Source organism: Phodopus roborovskii, unplaced genomic scaffold (genome assembly GCF_943737965.1).
Source record: "Phodopus roborovskii unplaced genomic scaffold, PHOROB, whole genome shotgun sequence".
In the NCBI taxonomy this organism is placed as follows: Eukaryota; Metazoa; Chordata; class Mammalia; order Rodentia; family Cricetidae; genus Phodopus; species Phodopus roborovskii.
In genome coordinates, this window is record NW_026126638.1 from 2800489 (window position 1) to 2822235 (window position 21747).

Genomic DNA, 21747 nt, shown 5'->3' on the forward strand with positions numbered 1-21747 from the left:
CTGGATGAGACCATTAATAACATTTTCCCACAGCAGCCTGCATAGTATCTTCCAGGACTATAAAAGCTACCCAGCAGAGAGGAAACATCATCAACTGAGCTGTGCAGTGTCGTTAGCAGTAGAGTTCATCATCTAGTTTTTGTGGGCAACCAAGAACAATGACAAGAATCTGTATTGTATTTGGGGGAACTTCAGATATATATGTGGGTGTATGCATGCTTCAGATATGTGTGTGCGTATATGTGCTATTTCTTTTTTTCCTGTTTCAAAGAGCCTTGTTTTAACTTGGTCCAAGACCTGGGTGGGGCTCCAGGGCAGTTACAAAGCTGCCTAGTGGATTGAGAGGTTCAGGTGAAGGCTCTGAGGCTGGCTGGTGCAGGGTAGAAGAAGGAGCCCCTTGGAAGGCAAGGCCTCCTAGTCATACTTGAAGGTGAGCTGCTCAAAGAGATACTCACCCAAAGATGGCTGTGTTATGCCGGTCTGCATTGGCTGTGGCCCAGTCAGCCTACAGAGGCTGGTCAGGTGGTTGCCCATCTTCTAGATGAGCTTCACCTCTTCATCCAGGAAGTGGTTTTCCAGGAAGTCATAGAGATGAGGATCTGTGTGAATAAAGGTCCAAGAGGGCCTGGTTCAGGTTCTCCAGAGCCAGGGCAGCTTCCATGGCCTCCTGAGTTTTACCCCATTCATCTTGAGATGACTTCTGTGCATCCTGGAAGAATGTGTGTGTGTGTGTGTGTGTGTGTGTGTGTGTGTGTGTGTGTGTGTGTGTGTGATGAGGGGCACGATCGATTGTTCTGAAACTTGAGGAGATGCTCGTCCTCAGCCAATTCTCTGAAGAAGTGGCTTCCACAGCCATGTCATTCCGATCAAAATAGTAGCCTAGAGAGAGGTAGGTGTAGGAGGCCCATAGGAGCAAGTTGATCAGGCAGGCCGTTCACAGCAGCTTCCACTTTGGTGGAATAATTTTGACGAATCTGAGAGGTCACGGCTGATCTGCAGTACCAAGCTAATTCTGCAAAGAAATGGTGCTGGCTGGTCCTAGGCTGTGACTGGAGAGACTGAAAAGTGGATGAACACTGACAAAGAGGGAGTCCCCATCTGTTCCTTCGAAGCACTGTTGAAGCAAGACAGAGATCCACCAGACCTCCAAGGCGCTGCTGCTCTGACACACATGACATACATGGACATACATGCTTACGTGCTTTTTTTTTTTAAAGAAAGGTTACTATGATTTAGGAAGAGAACAGTCTAAGAACTGATTTGGTGGGGGAAATCCTAGCAATGGGAAGTCCAGTTAGGAGGCTGCTGAGTAGACTTTTAAGGGATGTTTATTCCTACTCTCTACTATGTTTGCTTTTCTCTGAATAATGTCCAGTTTGCCTTGTGGGCAGCATCATGTATGGTCTGTTCTTCTGTGTATTGCTTCCCACTTGGAGATCTTTCTCTGTTCTCTTACCCTTTTTCCATCATATCTCATGACCACCATATCTAATATCTTCAAGAATCCACCCGGTCTGTTGGGTTTGATGCTTTACCAGTTCCACAAACTCTACACACCGCAAGGATCCTCTTGTCCCCATCTCTGTTCCTCTGTTCCTTTCCTCATATTAAATAGTTTTTATTCCTGCCTAGAAATAAACGTACTTTCTGAGCATATTGTTGCCCTGAAATTAACTTTAAAATAACTTTTCACTTTCAAAAAAGGAAAAAGAAGCATTTTTTGTCATGAAGACAAATGTGCAGGAACAAACAGGAAAAACTAGAATAGGCTGATTGTGGTGGTGCACATCTATAATCTCACTTCTTGGGGGTTGGTGGGGATGCTGAGGCAAGAAGATTAAACGAAGTTACCCTGGGCTACATAGTGAGTCCTAAGCTGTCCTGGGCTTCACAGTGAGACCATATCTAAAATGAAACAGAAGTAAAATAGAAATTGGAATAGTTGGTTCAGAACTGCAGGGGTGCAGTCCGTGAGTGCTACTGGGCTGTGTCTTAGAAGTGTTGCAGCAATAAGGAAACGTGGACATTTGACCAGTGGCCTTTTTTGTTCATTCGGCAGAAATCCTGCTGAAGAATATGAAGAAAAGCCGAGAAAGATTCTGCAACAAGGAAAGAGAATTCGTGTACAAATTCAAGGCAGGAAATGAGCGCTTCGAACTGAGAGTGCCCCTCAGGTTCCCTGTGGACGAGAATGCCAGCCATCTGCATGGACGTCTGATGCTGCTGCACTGTTTGCCCTGCTTCATAGACAATGGTGAGAACTGACTTTCTCTTGTGTTCCTGCAGTCTCTGTCACTGGGTGTTTCTGGGTAGAACACAGATTCTTGAACTCGGGATGTGACCCGTGAGATTGCACAACTGAATGTTAGGATGGTGAAAAATAGTGGCAACAGGAAAAGCTTCTCAAGAATGAGTGATCAAAAATTAACTAAGAATCAGTTGTATAGTGGGCTCATGGTACATGAGGCTTGTATACTTGGTACTGCCGATGCCACCCTGTTATGCACCTCCAATGAGTGCTGCCCACAGCTTCCAGGCTCAGACTCAAGGTTGCTGTTAGGAATTGCAGTGCTCTTACTGTGTGTATGGTTTCCTGTTCTTGTATAAATAATGGCTTAGTTATGGAAAGCTAAGAGCTTAGTGTTTTCCTGTTCTTGTTCCTCAACATTGAAGTTTTAAATTACTATGTCTTTAGATTGCTTTGTGTTAGAATGTGTTAGAATGTTTTAAAACAAGTTTTTATTGTGTTTATTTATCGCGAGGCTAGAACCAATGTGGCCACAGAGCCTGTGTGAAGAGAGAGAGAACAGCTTGCAGAGTAGGTTCTTCACTCCCACTGTGTGGACCCTGGGATATGACTCAGGTTGTCAGCCTTGGAAGCAAGCATCTTTATCTGTCGAGCCATCTCTTTGGTTCCCAAACGTTTGATTTTAAAAATTGCTGCTTTAGTTGCTGACTTTAGTTTTATAAAAGTTTATTTAATGAGTTTTGACACGAAATTAAGACAGAATTGCAAACAATTTCTGAAATGTCCTTAAACATGTGTTTCGCCATTTCAAACTACATATTTATGAGAAATAGCATTCTTGGCATTGACAATTATAAAATGAAAATGAGAAATATTAAAGATACACTACATCCTGCAGTCTAACTATTCAGCCAAGATCTAATTATTTGTGTAGAAAGCGAACAAGCACATCCATTTCACCACTATGCATCTTTCTTTTAGTCTTTGTGTGTATGTTTGTTGGGTGTATGTGTGTTGGGGTATATGTGTGTGGGGTGTATGTGTGTGGGGTGTATGTGTGTTGCGTATGTATGTGTGTTGGGTATATGTGTGGGGTGTGTGGGGTGTATGTGTATGGTATGTGTGGGGGTGTGTATGTGGGGGAATATGTGTGGTGGTGTAGGGGTGTAGGGATGTGGGGTATGTGTATGTTTGGTGTATTGTGTAGGGGTGTATGTGGGAGGGGTAAGTGTGGTGTGTGTGTGTGTGTGTGTGCATGTATGTGCATGTATGTGTGGGCATGTGTAGGTGTGTAGGGATGTACGTGTATGGGGTGGGTGTGGGTGTGGGTACAGGAGAACAAAAATTGTCAGTTCTTCCTCTATTGTCCACATATTTATTTGTTCATTTATTTACTTTTGAGAAAGGGTCTTTTGCTGGCTAAAGCTCATCCATTCAGCAGGATTTGCTGGTTAGTGAGCCCCAGGGATCCAATCCTCTGGTCTCTGCCTCCCCAGCCCAGGAATTACAGGTACACACTGCTATGCCCAGCATGTTATATAAGTCCTTGAGATTGAAATCATACTTACGGCAAGCATACTCACTGAGACATTTTCCCAGCCTTTAATTTAGTCTTTAATAAATAGTATAATTTATGTACACCAAGGTAACATAAATTTCTTCATGATTTTTAAACAGTATTTGATTTGTATACCTATTTCATATACCTAATGTCTTGCTTAGGTTTATATTGCTGTGGTAAAGATTATGACCAAGAGTAACTTGGGGAAAAAGGGTTGTGGTTGCATTCCATCATCAAGGAAGTCAGGGCAGAAATTCAAGGTAGGATCCTGGAGTGAGGAACTAAAGCTGAGGTCACAGAGGAACACTGCTTACTGGCTTGTTCTCCATGGCTTGCTCAGCCTGCTTTCTTACAGGAGTGATAACATCCACAGTGGGCTAGGCCCTTCCATGCCAGTCATTATCAGCAAAATGCTCCACATGCCAGTCTTGTAGAAACATTTCCTTAACCGAGGTTCTCTCTTGGAAGACTGACATGTCAGGTTGACAAAAACAAGCAGGAGCCTAAATATATGAGTCATATAAAACTTTCCTAGGTGAGTTGTAAGTGTGAATAGTTTCAGAAGCCCCAAGGCAAAGGAAGTATAAATTGTGAGTTAAACTTCCAAGAAGAAAAGCTGTTCACCAGAACTTTTGAAACTTTTGTTTGTACTGTAGTTGTTTATGAGGTAATTTAGTATCTGAATTAGATGCCATAATAAAACAGTAGCTAAAGTATTTAAACTCTGAGTCTGGTTGTAGGGTTTACCAGGCATCTCAGCATCACTTGCGTGGTGGAGCTTTGGTGCTAAATTGATCTCTTTTCATTAGCTCATCGGTTTTGAGGTACCAAGGAACAGGAGGCGCTCCTACCACTGAATAACCTCTGTCTGCCCGACCTACACACTCATCTGTTTTAAGTTATTTTGAAAGGGCCATGTTCTTTTTCACCACCGAGGGAACTTTCAAATAGAGAATCTGTTGGATCGTTGCGTGCTTGGATTATTGTTGGAATATGCCCCATGAATGAAGCTGTGTGAGATTTCTGAGACCTCATGAGAAAACTCCAAGGAAACAAGATAAAAATCTTGTGACCTCAGTTCCTTCAAAACACAGAATTGGCCTTGGACTATGTTTCCGTGTTCCTCCCAGGTGTAGTAGATAGGAGTGAGTTTACTTCAGCCCTTGCTATTCAGATGCATCCATGGGAAAACATGTTTTTGCCATGTGGGGCTCATCCTTGTGACTGTATACTTTACCTCAGTGGCTCTTCTTACCCCTCAGAGTATAAATTTTCTGATGCTCTGAATAGGTTGGTCATTGCATGAGACTTTAGTCCACCTTATATTTAGGCTCCATTCTCCCAGGTTCATCTCACCAACTAGAGTGGTGAACAGATAAAGGAAACTAGAAGCATTCTAGCACTGTCAGTGTATAAACCAGGAACCAGGACACAAAAAAGGGCAAATTCTTACCCCATTGGTAGTTCTCTAAAGATTGTTCCAACCTAGACAAACAATATCTCTGGGAACTTATAAGCTTGTAAGAAATGTATGTGAATTATACTTTTAAAATTACATATTTATTCATTATGCTTACATGCATTTCTCTGTGTGTGCACGTACATACTATGGCACATGTGTGGCAGTCAGAAGATGACTTTCAGGAGTGTTAACTCTCTCCATCATCTGGGTCCTAGGGACCAAATCAGGTCATTTGCATGTATGCCCCTACTGTGTGTATATCTCGGCTGAAGATGATATTTGTTGCCCCTCATACAGACTTAAAGGAAGCTCTGAGCCAGTTTGTAGAAGAAGAATCCCTCAGAGACCATGACAGAGATGCTGAAGCATCCTTGGACGCTGTTAAATCGGGTGAAGTCGATCTACACCAGCTGGCAAGTACATGGGCCAAAGCTTATGCTGAGGTGAGACAGAGGTCAGAGTGTATATTTAGAAAATATTCCAGACTTTAGGGAGATGTTTTAATTGTTGAAATCATATGAAACCCATGTTTTTTTGTGAACCAGTAACATACATCATATGTTCTTGCTTCTGTGCTTCCATTCTATGTCAGCATGAGCTCCTGTGTGTGTGTGTGTGTGTGTGTGTGTGTGTGTGTGTGTGTGTGTGTAAGTCAGAGGACAATTTGAGGGAATTGGCTCTTCCCTTCCACCATGCAGGTCCTAGGGATTGAACTGAGATTGTCATGCTTGGTGACAAGTGCGTGCTACCCAGTGAACTATTTCTTAGCCCCAACACCATTTTTTTAAAAATGAAATATGTTTGGAATAGTACATTTGGAAACATGAAGCTACTTTATCCTACATATTTCTTGGAGCATGTTTACTGTCTTTTACATGCTTACATTAATCTATCTGAAGTCCCAATTGAGCTGATGCCAGAATTTCATCTGACAGCCTAAGCCAGTGATCCAAGTTCATTTTCAGCTCTGGTTAATTCTGTTTTGTCAGTTGTCTTTGTTGTTGTTGTATAGTATCGTTGTTTCTCTGTAGGGTTGCAGCTAGTATAGCCTGATTCATGAATTCCAAGGTGCCATACACATTACCATTTTATTCACTAAGCTATGAATCACTTTATAGTATATTTTTAATAATAAGGTTTTCTTTTTATATAAATTTTAAATTAGAAACAATCTTATTTTACATATCAATCCCAGTTCTCGCTCCCTCCCATCCTCCCATGTCCCTCAATGACTCCTCCATCGCACCCCCCATTTCCTCCCCAGGGAGGGTGAGGTCTTCCCTGGGGGATCATCAAAGTCTGCCAATTCATTTAGGGCAGGCCTAGGCCCGCCCCAGTGTATCTAGGCTGAGAGAGTATCCCTCCCTGGGGAATGGGCTCCCAAAGTCCATTTGTGCACTAGGGATAAAGTTTTCTTCTGATTATAGATTACTTCACACAAATTATCCTTATTATGCTGGGTAGTTTTATGTCATCTGAGAAGAGAGAACCTCAGTTAAGAAAATGCCTCCCTAAGATCAGGCTATAGAGAAGGCATTTTCTACATTGGGGAGAGCCCAGCCCATTGTGAGTGGTGCCATTCCTGGTCTGTTGACCCTGGGTTCTTTAAGAGGGCAGGCTGAGCAAGCCATGGTGAGCATGCCAGTAAGCAGCACCCCTGCATGGCCTCTGCATCAGCTCCTGCCTCCTGGTCCCTGCCCTCAGTGCTTTTGATAATGAACTGTTATATGGAACTGAGTGAATGAACCCTTTCATCCCCAAGTTGCTTTTCTCATGGTGTTTCATTGCAGCAATAGCAACCCTAACTAAGACATTTATAATACATGCAAATACAACTCAAGCTAGTGGTTGTGAGAAGTTCCCCTGTCCTGACATAGTTACCATTAGCTTTGTTGTTCATCCCTTTGTGCAGGCACACATGTGCATTGTGTGTGGAAAAGGGGTCTTGGCATACTGACTTCCTTTACTATTGTGGGCACTTCCATCCCTTGCTCTGTAGGAATACCTCATTCATTCCCCTAGGCAATTCATAGGTCTGTCTCTCCGTGTTCTTTTTTGTATTCAGACAATCCTACAGTAACATCTATATGAGTGTAAATGCAGGGTCTCTGTGTCCCTGTCTGGTGTGCAAAAGCACGCTCATAATGTCCATACTTCTCCAGTAGTATGTGAAGCAGAGATGTTCTGCCATGACTGAATGTGTGCATTACCTCACAGACCACCTTAGAGCACGCAAGGCCCGAGGAGCCTAACTGGGATGAAGATTTTGCAGACGTGTACCATGACCTGATCCATTCCCCTGCCTCTGAAACTCTCCTGAATCTGGAACATAATTACTTCGTCAGCATCTCAGAACTGATTGGTGAAAGAGACGTGGAGCTGAAAAAATTACGAGAGAGGTACCACTCATTTCTTGCATTGTCATGATTGAATGTTACATTGTGAGTTATAATAGCCTGCAGGATATTCAAACACTGTAAATCCTTGGAATGAGTTGTCTTTTTTCATCTTCACCATAGCCCTACAATTAGTATCTTCATTTTGCAGGTGAGAAAACCTTGGCTTACATAAATCTAGTAGTTTATCCAAGGGCAAGCTAGAATTCTAACCAACTCAGGGCGACTTCAAAACTATCAGCCACTCCTTGTTCAGCCTCCTCTGGATTGCCTTTCTCTAGGCCATGGTGTCTTTCACAGTAAGCCTCCCACAGTAGGAAGAAAACAGAAATAGCCATAGCATAGCCCCAAGAAATTTTATTTATATTTGAATTCTCTGTGATCTACCTAAAATAGCACACAAACAGTGCTTTCTTGGATTTGTATTTCAGAGGAGTAAAAAGCCACCAGCTTCTTCATGTTAATGTATAGCTTTCCAGGCTGCTCCCTCCCGTTCTGTTACTGTGGTGTGAATCGTTTATTACCTTAAAAGCGTTTATTTAAGAATATGGGCGTGTATGATATAAAGATAAAATTTAATATTACTGGTAAACAATGGTTTTTGTTGTGGAAGCTTGTTAAGGCCAAATCACACTTAATTTCTGTGAATGATTTAATGTTAATACTGAAGAAGTCAACTAAAATGAGATGCTGTGTGCTCCTGTCTCTCATTAGCCTCATATTAGGAAACATTAAGACTAGTAGTGTATAAGTAATATTTTTCATTTTAAGCATTATTATATTTAAGAAAACTTGAAATACAAAATGATCACAGATGGATTTCTTTTCTTTTATGATGCTGAACAATGAACCCAGGCATTGAGCTTCATGTGTCTAAGGATTCAGCCAACTGTGAATCAAAAACATGCAAGAAAAAAAAGAGTCATGCCTATTCTGAACATTCTCTGGGTTTTTGTAGTTATTCCTAAGAATACACTCTAAACACTACTTACATTGCACTAGTTGTTGTAAGCAGTTTGGAGATAATTTAAAACATGCTGGAGGGTATGCATAAGTTGTATGCAAATCCTCTGCCTGGCACCAGTGCCCTGTGAGTCCCAAGGGCTAACTGTGTTGCTCAGCCCCCCCCCCCCCATGGTTCTGTGTGTCACCAGTACCTTCACCTAGCCAGTGACTTCTCTGACCTGCCTGCTCCTCCCTCAAAAGACAATCTGGTCACCTTAGGCTATTCTCTTTACAAAATCAGGGGTGATCCCTGTTCTGTTTATTTATTATTCTTCAACACAGTTCCTAGTCTACCAGAGACAATGAATTAACTTACTAATTATTTAATTATTTTCCCTTTTTAGAACTTGATGGTTTTTTTTTTTTTTTGAGAAGTTATTTCATTTTATTACTTGACATTCAGGTTGCAGAGTTCTCATGCCTGGTATCCTGAGCCAGTCTATAGTTAGCATTTACCTGAAATAGAACAGATTTCTTTTTAATTTAATCTAGGCAATATCTTAAATCATTAATTATATGATTCATGCCTTGCATTTTGGTTTTATATTCAGAGTGACATAAATGCTCATGAAAATCTCCTTGAATTTTTTTGTTTTTGTGTATGAGAAATTTGCTGCTTTTATGAAACCATAGTCTAAGTAGTACTTTAAATAAACTTTAGAAACGGCAATAATACTTTTTTTCCACTAGAGGGAACTCTTATAAAATATTAATGCAAATATGTATCTAAGTTTTTGGTAGATATTTTTGTTTCTAAATGAAAATCTCTCTTATAAGCATAATCATCACCTCATGCCTCATACTTTCTAAAATATTAATGACCAGGAGTGGGGGTGCACACCTGTAATCCCAGATCTCAAGAGTCAGAGGCATGAGGCTACATAGTAACCTGTCTCAAAGAGCAAACAAAACAAGAAAGTTTATGGGATCATCTGCATTGTATATTGTGAAGTGGGAGCTAAATGTTACAGAGTATTTACTTCCAGAAGATGTCAGAGTATTCATGTGCACAAATTGTGTATGAGTTTCATTTCTTACATCTATCTGTCCTACTTACCTGTTGTGAATAAGTATAAACTCGGTTTCAAGAACAATTTATTTCACTAGAATGACAGTAAAACTTAAAACTTAGTTTGTGTTCTATTCTGTTTATTATATGTTTTTTTTTTACTGTATTTACTTAGTTGCATATGTGAGTGTGGAATATGTACATGTTCATATGGGTGTGTTCATGTGTATAGGTAGGTGCAGTGTGTGTGTGTGTGTGTGTGTGTGTGTGTGTGTGTTTAAGGGCCACAGGTCAATATTGAGTGTCTTCCTCAGACTCTGTCCTCAATAGATTTTTGAGACAGGGTCTCTCACTGAACCTGAAGTTTATCTGTGCGGCTAATGCACTTCCAGGGAACTGCTGCCTCTGCCTCCCCAGCACTAGGGTTGTAGATGTGTGCCATGACTCCTAGCTTTTCTGTAAGTGCTGGGCATCCAACTGAGCTGTGTCCCATCCTTTCAAAATATCTTTTAGAACAAACTTTGCATGCATTTGTATTAAAAGATAAGTTTTAATTTGGGATTTTTTTCAATGCTGTCAGAACAGCCACTAGGTTATAGAAGTACAGCCCAGTAAATTTTCACAGAGCAAGCTGACCCTTATATCCTTATAATGACCACCCAATCAAGAAATAGGATGTTTCCAGCAATATAGAAGCCTCCCTCATTCCTCCTAGTCACTGCCTGCTTGTACCTGTAAATAACTGCTGTCTGTATTTCCAGCACTGTTGATTAGCTTCTTCTGGAGGGAGCTATTCTGTACATTGTTTATTTGGGTAAATGACAGTAGTACTAGGCTACAAAGCCTAGTAATTGTGTGACTTAACAGTTTGTCTTTTCATACTTAATTGGCAGTTTCTGGGTATAGTGTAGACTGGCTTCAGCACTGAGCTCAAGTCAGTTCTCATATACTTGCACGGAAAATCTGCTTAGGCTGGGATTATAAGAGTGTTTTCATTGAGGAACTCTGCAAATGAGAAGGGTTGGAACAGCTAAACAGTCTTTGAGAATCTGCTTGGATGTCGACTGCTCCCGCTTATACATTAAACTCAGCTCATGGTCTGGTTGCATACACGACATGGTTGATACATTAAGACGTACTCATCAGTATTCACATACTCATTTTCAAGGACTTAGAGATATATTATCTATCACAAAATAAAAATTGTGTTTTCATTTTGTGTCAGTGAACTAAAGTGGCTATATACCCTTAAAATTTGATCAATATATCTAATTTGTTAAATATGCTTTAGACAAGGTATTGAAATGGAAAAGGTGATGCAGGAATTGGGAAAATCACTCACAGACCAAGATGTAAACTCACTGGCTGCCCAGCATTTTGAATCCCAGCAAGTAAGTGAAATGAGATGTAATGGCCTCGCATGTATAATTATGTTTTCGTTTGCTTGTGGAAAAAATTGACCAATTGGGATTCTCTCTACTTAGGACTTAGAGAATAAATGGTCAAACGAACTGAAACAATCAACAGCTATCCAGAAGCAAGAGTATCAGGAATGGGTGATAAAGCTTCATCAGGACCTGAAAAACCCCAACAACAGCTCTCTCAGGTATTGACTCTCTGGTTTTATTCGCTACCCATATTTATTCCAAACAGGAGCCTTGTCTGTTGTCTATGTTTGGCAATGAAAAGTCGAGATTTTATACTTTTTATTTTCTTGAGACAGAGTCACATTTTGTAGCTCTGCTGACCTCAAACTTGGCATTTAGCCTAGGTTGGCCTTGAATTCAGAGAAATCCTTCAGCCTTGGTATCTCAAGTGGTAGAATTACAGGCACTTTCTTTCATTTCATTAAATTGTATTTGAATAGGCATGACGGGATGAGTGCCAGACACTCACTAAGCAGAAAGAGAAAAAAGTCTCCATGTACAGTAAACCTGTTTCCAGAATGTGCCAACACATGCTGTAAGCACTGCTACACAGCCCCAGGCTGTCTTTGGATGAGCTTTTTGTGATGTCAGTCTCCCACTAGTCTTGCCTCAAGGATAAGAAATAAGTTCTCTCTCTCTCTCTCTCTCTCTCTCTCTCTCTCTCTCTCTCTCTGTGTGTGTGTGTGTGTGTGTGTGTCTCCAGTTTGTTTGTTTTGTATATCCAGACAGCTCCTTGCCAAGTGCTCTTGACACTGATACACATGAAATGTTCATAAGTATTGGAATGAATGGATGAATAAATCAAGCTGGGAAGTAGCACAGTTGGTATAGTTAGTGAAGATCTGAATTTGTCCTCTGAGCTCCATACATGTGCCCAGCTTTGCCTGTATGCACACCTACACATACACACACGCACACACACACACACACACACACACACACACACAAACAGAGTTGGTGAAACCTTCCCCTGGCAGTTTTATTGCCTCTTCCCTACATATGATGGTCTTTCATTTGCTCCACTGTTTTTACAAACTGCTCCAGTCTCCTAGGGACAACCTGGGTACTTTACTGCCCAGCTAGCATTTTGAGAGCAGTGGGGCTCCGGGGTGAGAGCAGCCATGCACTGGGCTTTCTGTGTGTGAATGTATGCACTGACCCAGATGCAGAGCGTATGCTTCCTGTTGCAGGCAAAGGTATCCAAAGCCATGGGCTAAGTTCCTTGTCACAAAAGCCACCTGTCCCTTTGCTGCTGTGCCCTCTGCACGTGCTGCAGAACTCACTGTGTAAGCTCTGGCCCCTAAACCGTTATGCCTCAGGGACAATGCTTTTACTATTACTGTCTTTGGTAAGTGTTTCCTCAAGCAACAGAAATTCTGTTCTCAACTCCTGGAACACTTGGCTTATTGAGGGATAAGTGCCATGAAGTCAAGCCTGCCTATTTTAGTGGAGCACAGATTAAGACAGTCAAGACATGACATTCCCTCTTTGCCTTTATACTCAGCACTCTCTCCTCTTGCCATCTCCAGTCAAGCTCTCTGAGAGTGGTCACCAGCACTTCCAGTGCTTTGGGACCATCCTGACAGGCATTACTGTGACCTCTCATTCCAAGGTCACTTTGTGTTTCCCCGACGGCTAATACGTTGAGCAGTGTTTCATGGGATAATTTTGTGTCTGTGTCTCTTCTTTGGGTTTTCTTATTGGGCATATTTATCACTGGACACGTCCTTTAGCTGCTCGGCTCCTGTTCTGTGGCTTGTCTTTTCCTTTTATTACCCTTGTCATTCATGTAGACCAGCTTGGCTTGAGCTAGCGGCGACCTTCCTTCTTGTACCTTCTCTGTGCTTAAATTATAGGTGTGTACTGCCATAGCCAGCTCTTCTTCCTGTGATTTCATATTGTAGAGTGGCAGCACTCGCCTTTAATCCCAGCACTTGGGAGGCGAGGCAGATGGATCTTTGAGTTTAAGGCCAGCCTGGTCTACATAGCAAGTTGCTATTCAGAAAGGAGGGGACTGTCAAAGGAGGGGACTATTTAGCTAAATAGTAATTATGTACAGAAGTTAGCAGGCCATCACTATTAAGGCTGTTCACATCTTGTCAGCAGGACAGCAGATCTTTGAAGTTTGTCATCCAGACCCTCAGTTGCCAATAGGCTTCATTTTCTATGGTGGTAGCGGGATGCTGTTTGTCAGGGTTTGAGAGTTTTTCTCCGTGCACTGCTCCATCGTCGGCATCCAGCAGTCTTTGCACACCTTGCCGTGGAGTAGGTCCTCTCCATGCTATTGCCCTTCACTCAGTAATGGAGTCTTCTTTCTTGTTACCTGGTACTAGACTTATTGTGGGTCAAGCCGTCTGCCATTGAGCTACATCCCAGGCCTTGTCTACACGTTGTCTGTCCGTCCAGCTCCAGTTTGCAGCAAGCCTTGAGTCACTCAGAGGCTTCTCTTTTCATCAGTCCCCATGTTTCCTTGGACACACTTTGTGAAGACTAAAGGGAGGAGTTCAGGAGTACAAGTTTGTGGCTCCTAACTGTTATAAAGTGACTTGCTACCCTGCCCATGACCTTTCAGAACTCTGGTGTGATTTTCAGCTGTTTTCTGTTGACTTCCTTGTGTGACAACACCCTTTTCAAATGTGCACTGATGGAAACAGGGTGTCGTAATTTCCTGACCCTCCTTGGAGGGCCATGCCACACTTTGCCGTTCGGTTTCCTTCATTGCCTTGTGTCCTGGACTTGACTTGAGCAGTTAGTTATGTGATCATAGCTCCTCTGGGGCAACTTTTCCAGTAGCAAGTAGAGCAGAGAGAGAGAGATTGTCTAGGGAGAGGAGAGTGCTGGCAGAAAGGCAGCCAGACAGGAAGAAGCAACGTGAACCTCACAGCTGGCATTATTTTTATATGACCTTCTGATTCTGAAAACTAAAACTATGTATGATTACTATCAGTCTTCCAGTCATCATCACTGTGCGCGTGACGTGTGTGTGGGCAAGCCTCTGGAAATTACAGGACAGCTTTCACAAGTCAGTTTTCTCCTCCCACCGTGAGCCTGGATGTAGAATTTAATGTCAGCAGACTTGGGAAGCAAAGCCATCTCAGCAGAACAACCTTTGAATCTTCACTGCTGTCACCTCACCTATTTTATTATTTTGTTTACAGTTAGCCTTGTCGTGAGAACTATTATATAGCTTTAAATATGTTCGATGTGACGCTTAAAGGTATCGCATATTAGCTCATCAGTTAATCCCTGCATCATTTTTAAGCCGCTAGGCAATATTAAGTGGCAGCGTGTTAGGCGATACTGTAATGATTGAAGAGGAATCCGCATTGCTGACTGAGAGGAAGTGGGAGGACAAGCGGCGCTTTTAGAACCTGCTGCTGCTGCTTATGGTTTCGCTTGTCACCGTGGATTAAGGATGAGTTTAGGAATAAATTAGGCTCCGCTGTCAGCTGTTGAGTTCTCTCTCATTTCAGGGCGAACTAATTTTCCTCTAAGAAAAACATTCTGACGAACATGCCATGAGAGCATAACAATACTTGTCTTAATTTCAGCGAAGAAATTAAAGTCCAGCCAAGCCAGTTCAGAGAATCTACAGACGCCGTTGGCAGGATCTATGAGGAGCAGAGGAAGCTGGAAGAAAGCTTCACCATTCACTTGGGTATGGAAGCCCTCTTAGTAGCCGTAAGGAACCTCTCAACTTTTCCTCGGGGATACACATTCCTGTGTGCGAAGAATATGCCCATTATTCCTAATCTCAAGTCACATCCCTCTCCACGAAACCTAGAGTGTGTGTGTGTTGTGTGCTTTGGGTTTCAGCTTATATATCTGCGATAAACTATGATGGCTGTTAAGATGTGGGCTTGAAGGCCCATTTTTAGTTACTGTGTGGAACATGGCTTTCTCCGCAGAAGTTTGCGTCTGTTACAGGGTCTCTGTAGCTGTTTCCTTACCCTCTCTGTAACTGCTGTTCACCCGCAGGAGCCCAGTTGAAGACCATGCACAATTTGAGGTTGCTGAGAGCAGACATGCTAGACTTCTGTAAGCATAAAAGAACTCACGGAAGTGGCGTGAAACTCCACCGGCTCCAGACCGCACTGTCGCTGTACTCCACATCTCTCTGCGGCCTAGTTTTACTAGTGGATAATCGAATTAATTCTTACAGTGGCATCAAAAGAGGTAAGTAGACGTACATATTTATCGCATCGTTTCCCTCAGTAACCGTTTCTGTAGAGGAATCCCGCCCTGTAAGCCGTGCTGATCTTAAACTCAAAGCAGTCTTCCTGCCTCTGCTTCCAAGTGCTGGAACCATTTTTATGAAGGAACTATGAGAAACTTGGCAGTTTTAAATGGCTACAGTGTTTCAGTACATAGAGCCACACACATTGCCCATGCTGGACATTTCCAACTAAAGTGAACAGCAAGCACAGTATGCGGCCCTGACTACCATTCATGAACAGCTCAGTGATGTTAAGTTCTTCCCAAAATACCGTGTTTAGTGTTCTTTAGAAGATTCTTCTATCAGGCTGAATGATCATAGTTTACCCAGTGTCTCCAATTACTTCCTGATTAAACAGAACCAATACTTCTTATGGTTTGCAGAGTTGGGGGTAGATTGTAATCAAAATGTTTGTTAGTGATAACTTGGAGCTGTATTAGAATGCTTTACTCCTGTGAGTCAAGTGTTGATGAAAGTCATTGTACTCTAACTTAATACACAGTTACTGCAAAGACAAATCATATTTAAATCTTTACTCTCTCATATCTCTTTTTCTATAAGTAATTGATAAATATTTGGTGGTTCCCTTAGATTTTGCCACAGTTTGCCAAGAATGCACAGACTTCCACTTCCCTCGGATTGAGGAGCAACTGGAGGTAGTCCAGCAGGTGGCGCTGTACGCCAGAACCCAGCGCAGGAGCAAGTGCAAAGAAGCACGTGGTCAGTAAAGCAGCAAAGACAAGCAGAAGTTCCTAGCGGTGGGGCAGTGGGCTTGCTGTGCGGGGTGGGGGGGGTGGGGGTGGCAGGGGAAGGGGGAGTTAAGAACAAAATTTAACATCTTCATGGGTTCTGTTCCCAATTTCCTTTTTCTTCGTTTCTTCTTCATCGTTGTCGCCTCCTCCCCCTCCTCCTATTCCTCCTCCTCCTATTCCTCCTCCTCCTATTCCTCCTCCTATTCCTCCCCCTCCTCCTATTCCTCCTCCTCCTATTCCTACTCCTATTCCTCCTCCTCCTATTCCCCCTCCTCCTATTCCTCCTCCTCCTATTCCTCCTCCTATTCCTCCTCCTCTTCCTCCTCCTATTCCTCCCCCTCCTCCTATTCCTCCTCCTCCTATTCCTACTCCTATTCCTCCTCCTCCTATTCCCCCTCCTCCTATTCCTCCTCCTCCTATTCTTCCTCCTATTCCTCCTCCTCTTCCTCCTCCTATTCCTCCTCCTCCTATTCCTCCTCCTCCTATTCCTACTCCTATTCCTCCTCCTCCTATTCCCCCTCCTCCTATTCCTCCTCCTCCTATTCCTACTCCTTTTCCTCCTCCTATTCCTCCTCCTATTCCTCCTCCTCTTCCTCCTCCTATTCCTCCTCCTCCTATTCCCCCTCCTCCTATTCCTCCTCCTCTTATTCCTCCTCCTCCTAATAGTTCAGCTCTTCCAGACTGTCATGAGCGAGACTCTTCCTCCTGGACAGTGTTCCAGGAGCACCAATAGATGCTGTGAACCACAGGCCCCACTAAACCTGCACCCACTGTAGTTTTCCTAACCACATCACTGACAAGTTTTCACCTTTCACCCAAGGCAAGCGCTTCAGTGGCTTCTCTTTGGCACATTTCTTGTCCCATCACTTTGAGGCCACCGTTCAGCAGAACAAAAGCTATTTGAGCACACTGTGATACTGACACTAGATCTGACCACACAGCTTCCAGCTGACACGTGGGCAGGTAGGATGCACACTGAATACACTGGTCAAGGGAGCAAGCCATGTCCTGAATGGGGCAGTGTGTGATGGTATGACACTCCATCTTATTATTTGGAATGGCAGGCAATTGAAAGCTCTGGAAGTTTCTGTTTGATATTCCTGGACCACAGTTGGCGGTGGATAACTGAGACCTCAGAAAGGAAAACTTCAGATGAAAGTGTACCACTGCCCCACCTTTCTGTGCTGTCTTGCCTGTATCTTAAGATACATTCATGTGTGTAGAAGCATGTTGTGTCTAGTTCTCCTTTTTACACACACAGTTTGCATGTACACCATTCCATGCACTGCTTTTGCACTAAGGATTTCCCTGGAGGTCCTCTATCAGTCTGGAAAGCCCATCGTTTTTCCCTGCTGTGTAGTAGTGCATTGCAGGGTACCTGGCCTAGCCGGTCCCCTATCAGTAGGTATTTATTCTTCACATATTATTGTATATAGCAGTGCATGAATAACATTGTGCACGAATCATGGTGCACTTTGAGTAAGCATGCCTATGGTCACAGGGTGTATGTACTCCACTTAACATTTCAATGCCAGCCATCGCTCCCTGATTTACCTCTTTACCAAAGGTAACTGGCTCTGCTGTGGCAACGTGTGTTATATATCAGAGCCAAGGCAAGGATCAGGAGACCAGTGTGAAAGTAATCGTGACAAAGTTCAGTGTGTCCTCTCATTCTGTTACCCTCTCGCCACCACGCTCAGCTACTGATGGTGGAGTCAGAACTATTTCTTACATATACATTTTAATTAAATTATAATTGTGTCTCTTTTCTCTTTCCTCCTTCCTGCTCGTCCCATGAATATTTTAATGCCGTTGTTAGCACTGACTAAACACATGAAGGTTGGGATTGTAAGTGGGAGAGGGAGGAGGATTTTGGGTCTGCGTATGAGAGACAGTGTGCAGTACATGACAGGGAGTTTCTAGACCACCCATAGTTAAGGCAGACTGTGTATGGCATGGTGTTTTGTTCTTGTTATAGCAACTACATTGTGATTTAGAGGAGTCAGTAGAATGAGTTATTTTATGAGACACAGCTCTCTTCTCTTGTTTGTTCGTTTGTTTTGAGATGGGGTCTCAGTATATCCCCAGCTTCCCAGAGCTCACCTTGTAGCCCAGGCTGGCCTTAAACTTGGAATCTTACTCCTTCAGCCTTAAAGGCACTTGTGTGTTACAGTAAAGTCTTGGGAAAGCACTTTCTGAGTATTCCTTTTCTGCACATGTTTACATATTTGTTCATCATTTTTACATCCTGATATACAGGTACTTGTTTATTCTGCTTCATTATTTTTTATTGATCATTATAGTAATTATATTTCTCCAGCTGATGATAAATCCAAAGAGAACATTACACACACACACACACACACATACACACACACACACACACACCTCCTCTTCATGTCACCGTGAAAGATGTTACTCTTTAAAACATGGACAGGAAAGTGAACTGTGAGCTACTTTCTAATGTTTCTTTTTTCCCCCCTTTTTTGAGATTGTATTTTTAATTACAGCACTTTCCCCTTCCCTTTCCTCCTCCTACACACTCCCATATACCCTCCATACACCCTCCATATACCCTCCATATACCCTCCATATACCCTCCATATACCCCTCCATACACCCTCCATATACCCTCCATATACCCTCCATATACCCTCCATATACCCTCCATATACCCTCCATATACCCTCCATATACCCCTCCATATACCCTCCATATACCCCTCCATATACCCCTCCATATACCCTCCATATACCCCTCCATATACCCTCCATATGCCCTCCATATACCCTCCATATACCCTCCATATACCCCTCCATATACCCTCCATATGCCCTCCATATACCCTCCATATACCCTCCATATACCCTTCCATACACCCTCCATATACCCTCCATATACCCTCCATATACCCTCCATATACCCTCCATATACCCTCCATATACCCCTCCATATAATCCTCCATATACCCTCCATATACCCCTCCATATACCCTCCATATACCCTCCCATATACCCTCCATATACCCTCCATATGCCCTCCATATACCCCTCCATATAATCCTCCATATGCCCTCCATATACCCCTCCATATACCCTCCATATACCCCTCCATATACCCCTCCATATACCCTCCATATACCCTCCATATACCCCTCCATATACCCTCCATATACCCTCCATATACCCCTCCATACACCCTCCATATACCCTCCATATACCCCTCCATATACCCTCCATATACCCTCCATATACCCTCCATATACCCTCCATATACCCCTCCATATACCCTCCATATACCCTCCGTATACCCTCCGTATACCCTCCATATACCCTCCATATACCCTCCATATACCCTCCATATACCCTCCATATACCCCTCCATATACCCTCCATATGCCCTCCATATACCCTCCATATACCCCTCCATATACCCCTCCATATACCCCTCCATACACCCTCCATATACCCTCCATATACCCTCCATACAACCTCCATATACCCTCCATATGCCCTCCATATACCCTCCATATACCCCTCCATATACCCCTCCATATACCCTCCATATACCCTCCATATACCCCTCCATACACCCTCCATATACCCTCCATATACCCCTCCATACACCCTCCATATACCCTCCATATACCCCTCCATATACCCTCCATATACCCTCCATATACCCTCCATATACCCTCCATATGCCCTCCATATACCCCTCCCATATACCCCTCCATGCGTTTCTTCAAATTAGTGTCTCTTTTTCTATGAGTTGTTATTGCATGCATTTATGTATTTGTGTGTGTATATACATATGTACATGCATACATCCCCAGTTATAACCTGTTGCGTCCATATAATGCCACTTGTGTGTGTTTTCAGGGCTAGTCAGCCCTGGACAGCCTATTGGTGTGTTATTCCCCAGGCCTTGCTTCTTTGATAGGGATTGTTTGTTCATTCTCTCTACAGTCAGATCAGAGTATTTGTCCCTTGCAGTCTGTGCTGTGATCCACTGCTGATTTGAAGCATGGTCATTGCCAAGGTCTCCTCTGTTACATGAAATATTCATTCAAAGAGTCCAGAGCCTTCTGTCTACCTGTGCAGTTCACACTTTCTCTACTAGTTCTTAAAAGCGTGTGTGTTGTCAGTAGTACTAGGTGATACTATTAAGTTAGGTGTGTTCAGATAGTGTTGTAGAAGTGATGTTTTGGTATGTACTGTCCAGCCATTTGAAGAGCTGACTGTTTTCTAATATGGAATGCCATTTCAAAAATAGACTCTAAAATCATTTTCAGTTCAATTTGAGTAAGTAGATAGCCTCTAAAAAACAGCTGCTTTGAAAGGCAGAATTCATTTTGTGTTTGTGACAAGAGAATTCTTGTCCAGGTGTTTCTTCTGTTAAAATATATGCATGTATATAAATAATGTGTTCATTCTTAATAATGGATGCTCAATCAAAATGTCTCACTAATTAACATCCTTATAAGAAAAATATTATACGTCAAAAGGAGAAAAAAAGGAAAGAAAAAAAAAAAAGAAAAGAAAAACTATTGACAGTCTGAAAAAGTTCTGCTCGAAACAGTATCTGCTTGAAATCAGTTGTATATAATATCAGATGAGACAGTAAATTTTAGGAATGTGCTGAATAGAAAATGGTTCTTGATATTGCTAGCTGTCTATTTGGTCCAGAGCAGATTATATCAACAGCAGTGAGTCAGAGTCTAAAAATAAAGATGGCCACACCACAGCTATCTAATGAAGTTATTTTATGTGCAGCTAACTTCGTGCCCTGAACTCTCCGAAGGAAACTAGAGTGTTGGCAAGTCTACCGTGCTTGAGACCATGTGGGGTCAAGGCTGATCCCACCGCTTATCTGTGCGCCCCTGCTTATATAACAACTTACCAAAGCCTTCCTTCTCTTGTATATAAAATGAGGAGATGTGCTAAATTACCCTTGAGTCCAACAAGAAAAAAGAAGGCAAGGGAGAAGAGAGCAGAGGAGGGAGGGTAGGAGGGCATCATTCCCCGCCTTCCACGCGTCTGGTCACAGAGCTCATAAATGTGAAGCATGGAGCAGAACGCCGGATATGCAGAGGCACTGCACACTTTTGCTATTGTGGTTGTTTTGAAAGAGTAGAGCTAATGGATTTTTGTATGTAGCGTTTTTGTGTTGCGCTTTCTTTATGAATAGATTCTGGAAACCAAAATGGAGGAAGTGATGAGAAGTCTAAGAATTCTGAGAGAAACTATTTAAATATTTTACCTGGTAAGTATTGTGTTTTAAATTATTGCTTTCTTACAGTCACACCCATTGAAATGAAGCTCTGAAACATGCACCCTTTCGGGGTCCCTTTATGAAATGTTGGCCGCATCCTTTGAAACACTGCTTGTGTCTGTGTGATGCACTTTTGCAGATGTTCCCCAATGCCAGCCTCATTTTTATATTAGCAACGACTTATTTCTACATCCATGTAGAAACTCCAAAAAAGCTACATATAAGTTTCATGATTTTAGGTTTCTAATGTGCTCTTACACATTGTTTCTTAGCTATTAAAGAATGAGCTGAGGTGTGTTTTGAACTCTAAAATATAAGCAGTGTTGCACAGGGATGAAAGTGGTTGAACTTGTAGACACTTGTTCACCTCTCGCCTCACATCTGTCTGCCTCTGTGT

At 42.6% G+C, this 21747-nt stretch overlaps 1 protein-coding gene and 1 pseudogene across 1 annotated transcript in view; one reads left to right on the top strand and one right to left on the bottom strand.

Moving 5' to 3' along the window:
* Positions 1-367: 367 nt before the first annotated feature.
* LOC127212878 (ferritin light chain 1-like) lies at positions 368-1486 on the bottom strand (annotated as a pseudogene).
* Positions 1487-2062: 576 nt separating this feature from the next.
* Positions 2063-21747, top strand: part of CUNH12orf4 (chromosome unknown C12orf4 homolog) — a 37711-nt gene continuing 18026 nt past the window's right edge. Inside the window, exons 1-9 of the mRNA XM_051173048.1 lie at positions 2063-2254; positions 5569-5714; positions 7489-7670; positions 10973-11072; positions 11166-11287; positions 14660-14766; positions 15087-15284; positions 15916-16044; positions 21267-21341. Of these exons, the coding sequence (XP_051029005.1) occupies positions 2077-2254; positions 5569-5714; positions 7489-7670; positions 10973-11072; positions 11166-11287; positions 14660-14766; positions 15087-15284; positions 15916-16044; positions 21267-21341 (1237 nt within the window). The 5' untranslated portion in view covers positions 2063-2076. The remainder of the gene's footprint in view (positions 2255-5568; positions 5715-7488; positions 7671-10972; positions 11073-11165; positions 11288-14659; positions 14767-15086; positions 15285-15915; positions 16045-21266; positions 21342-21747) is intronic.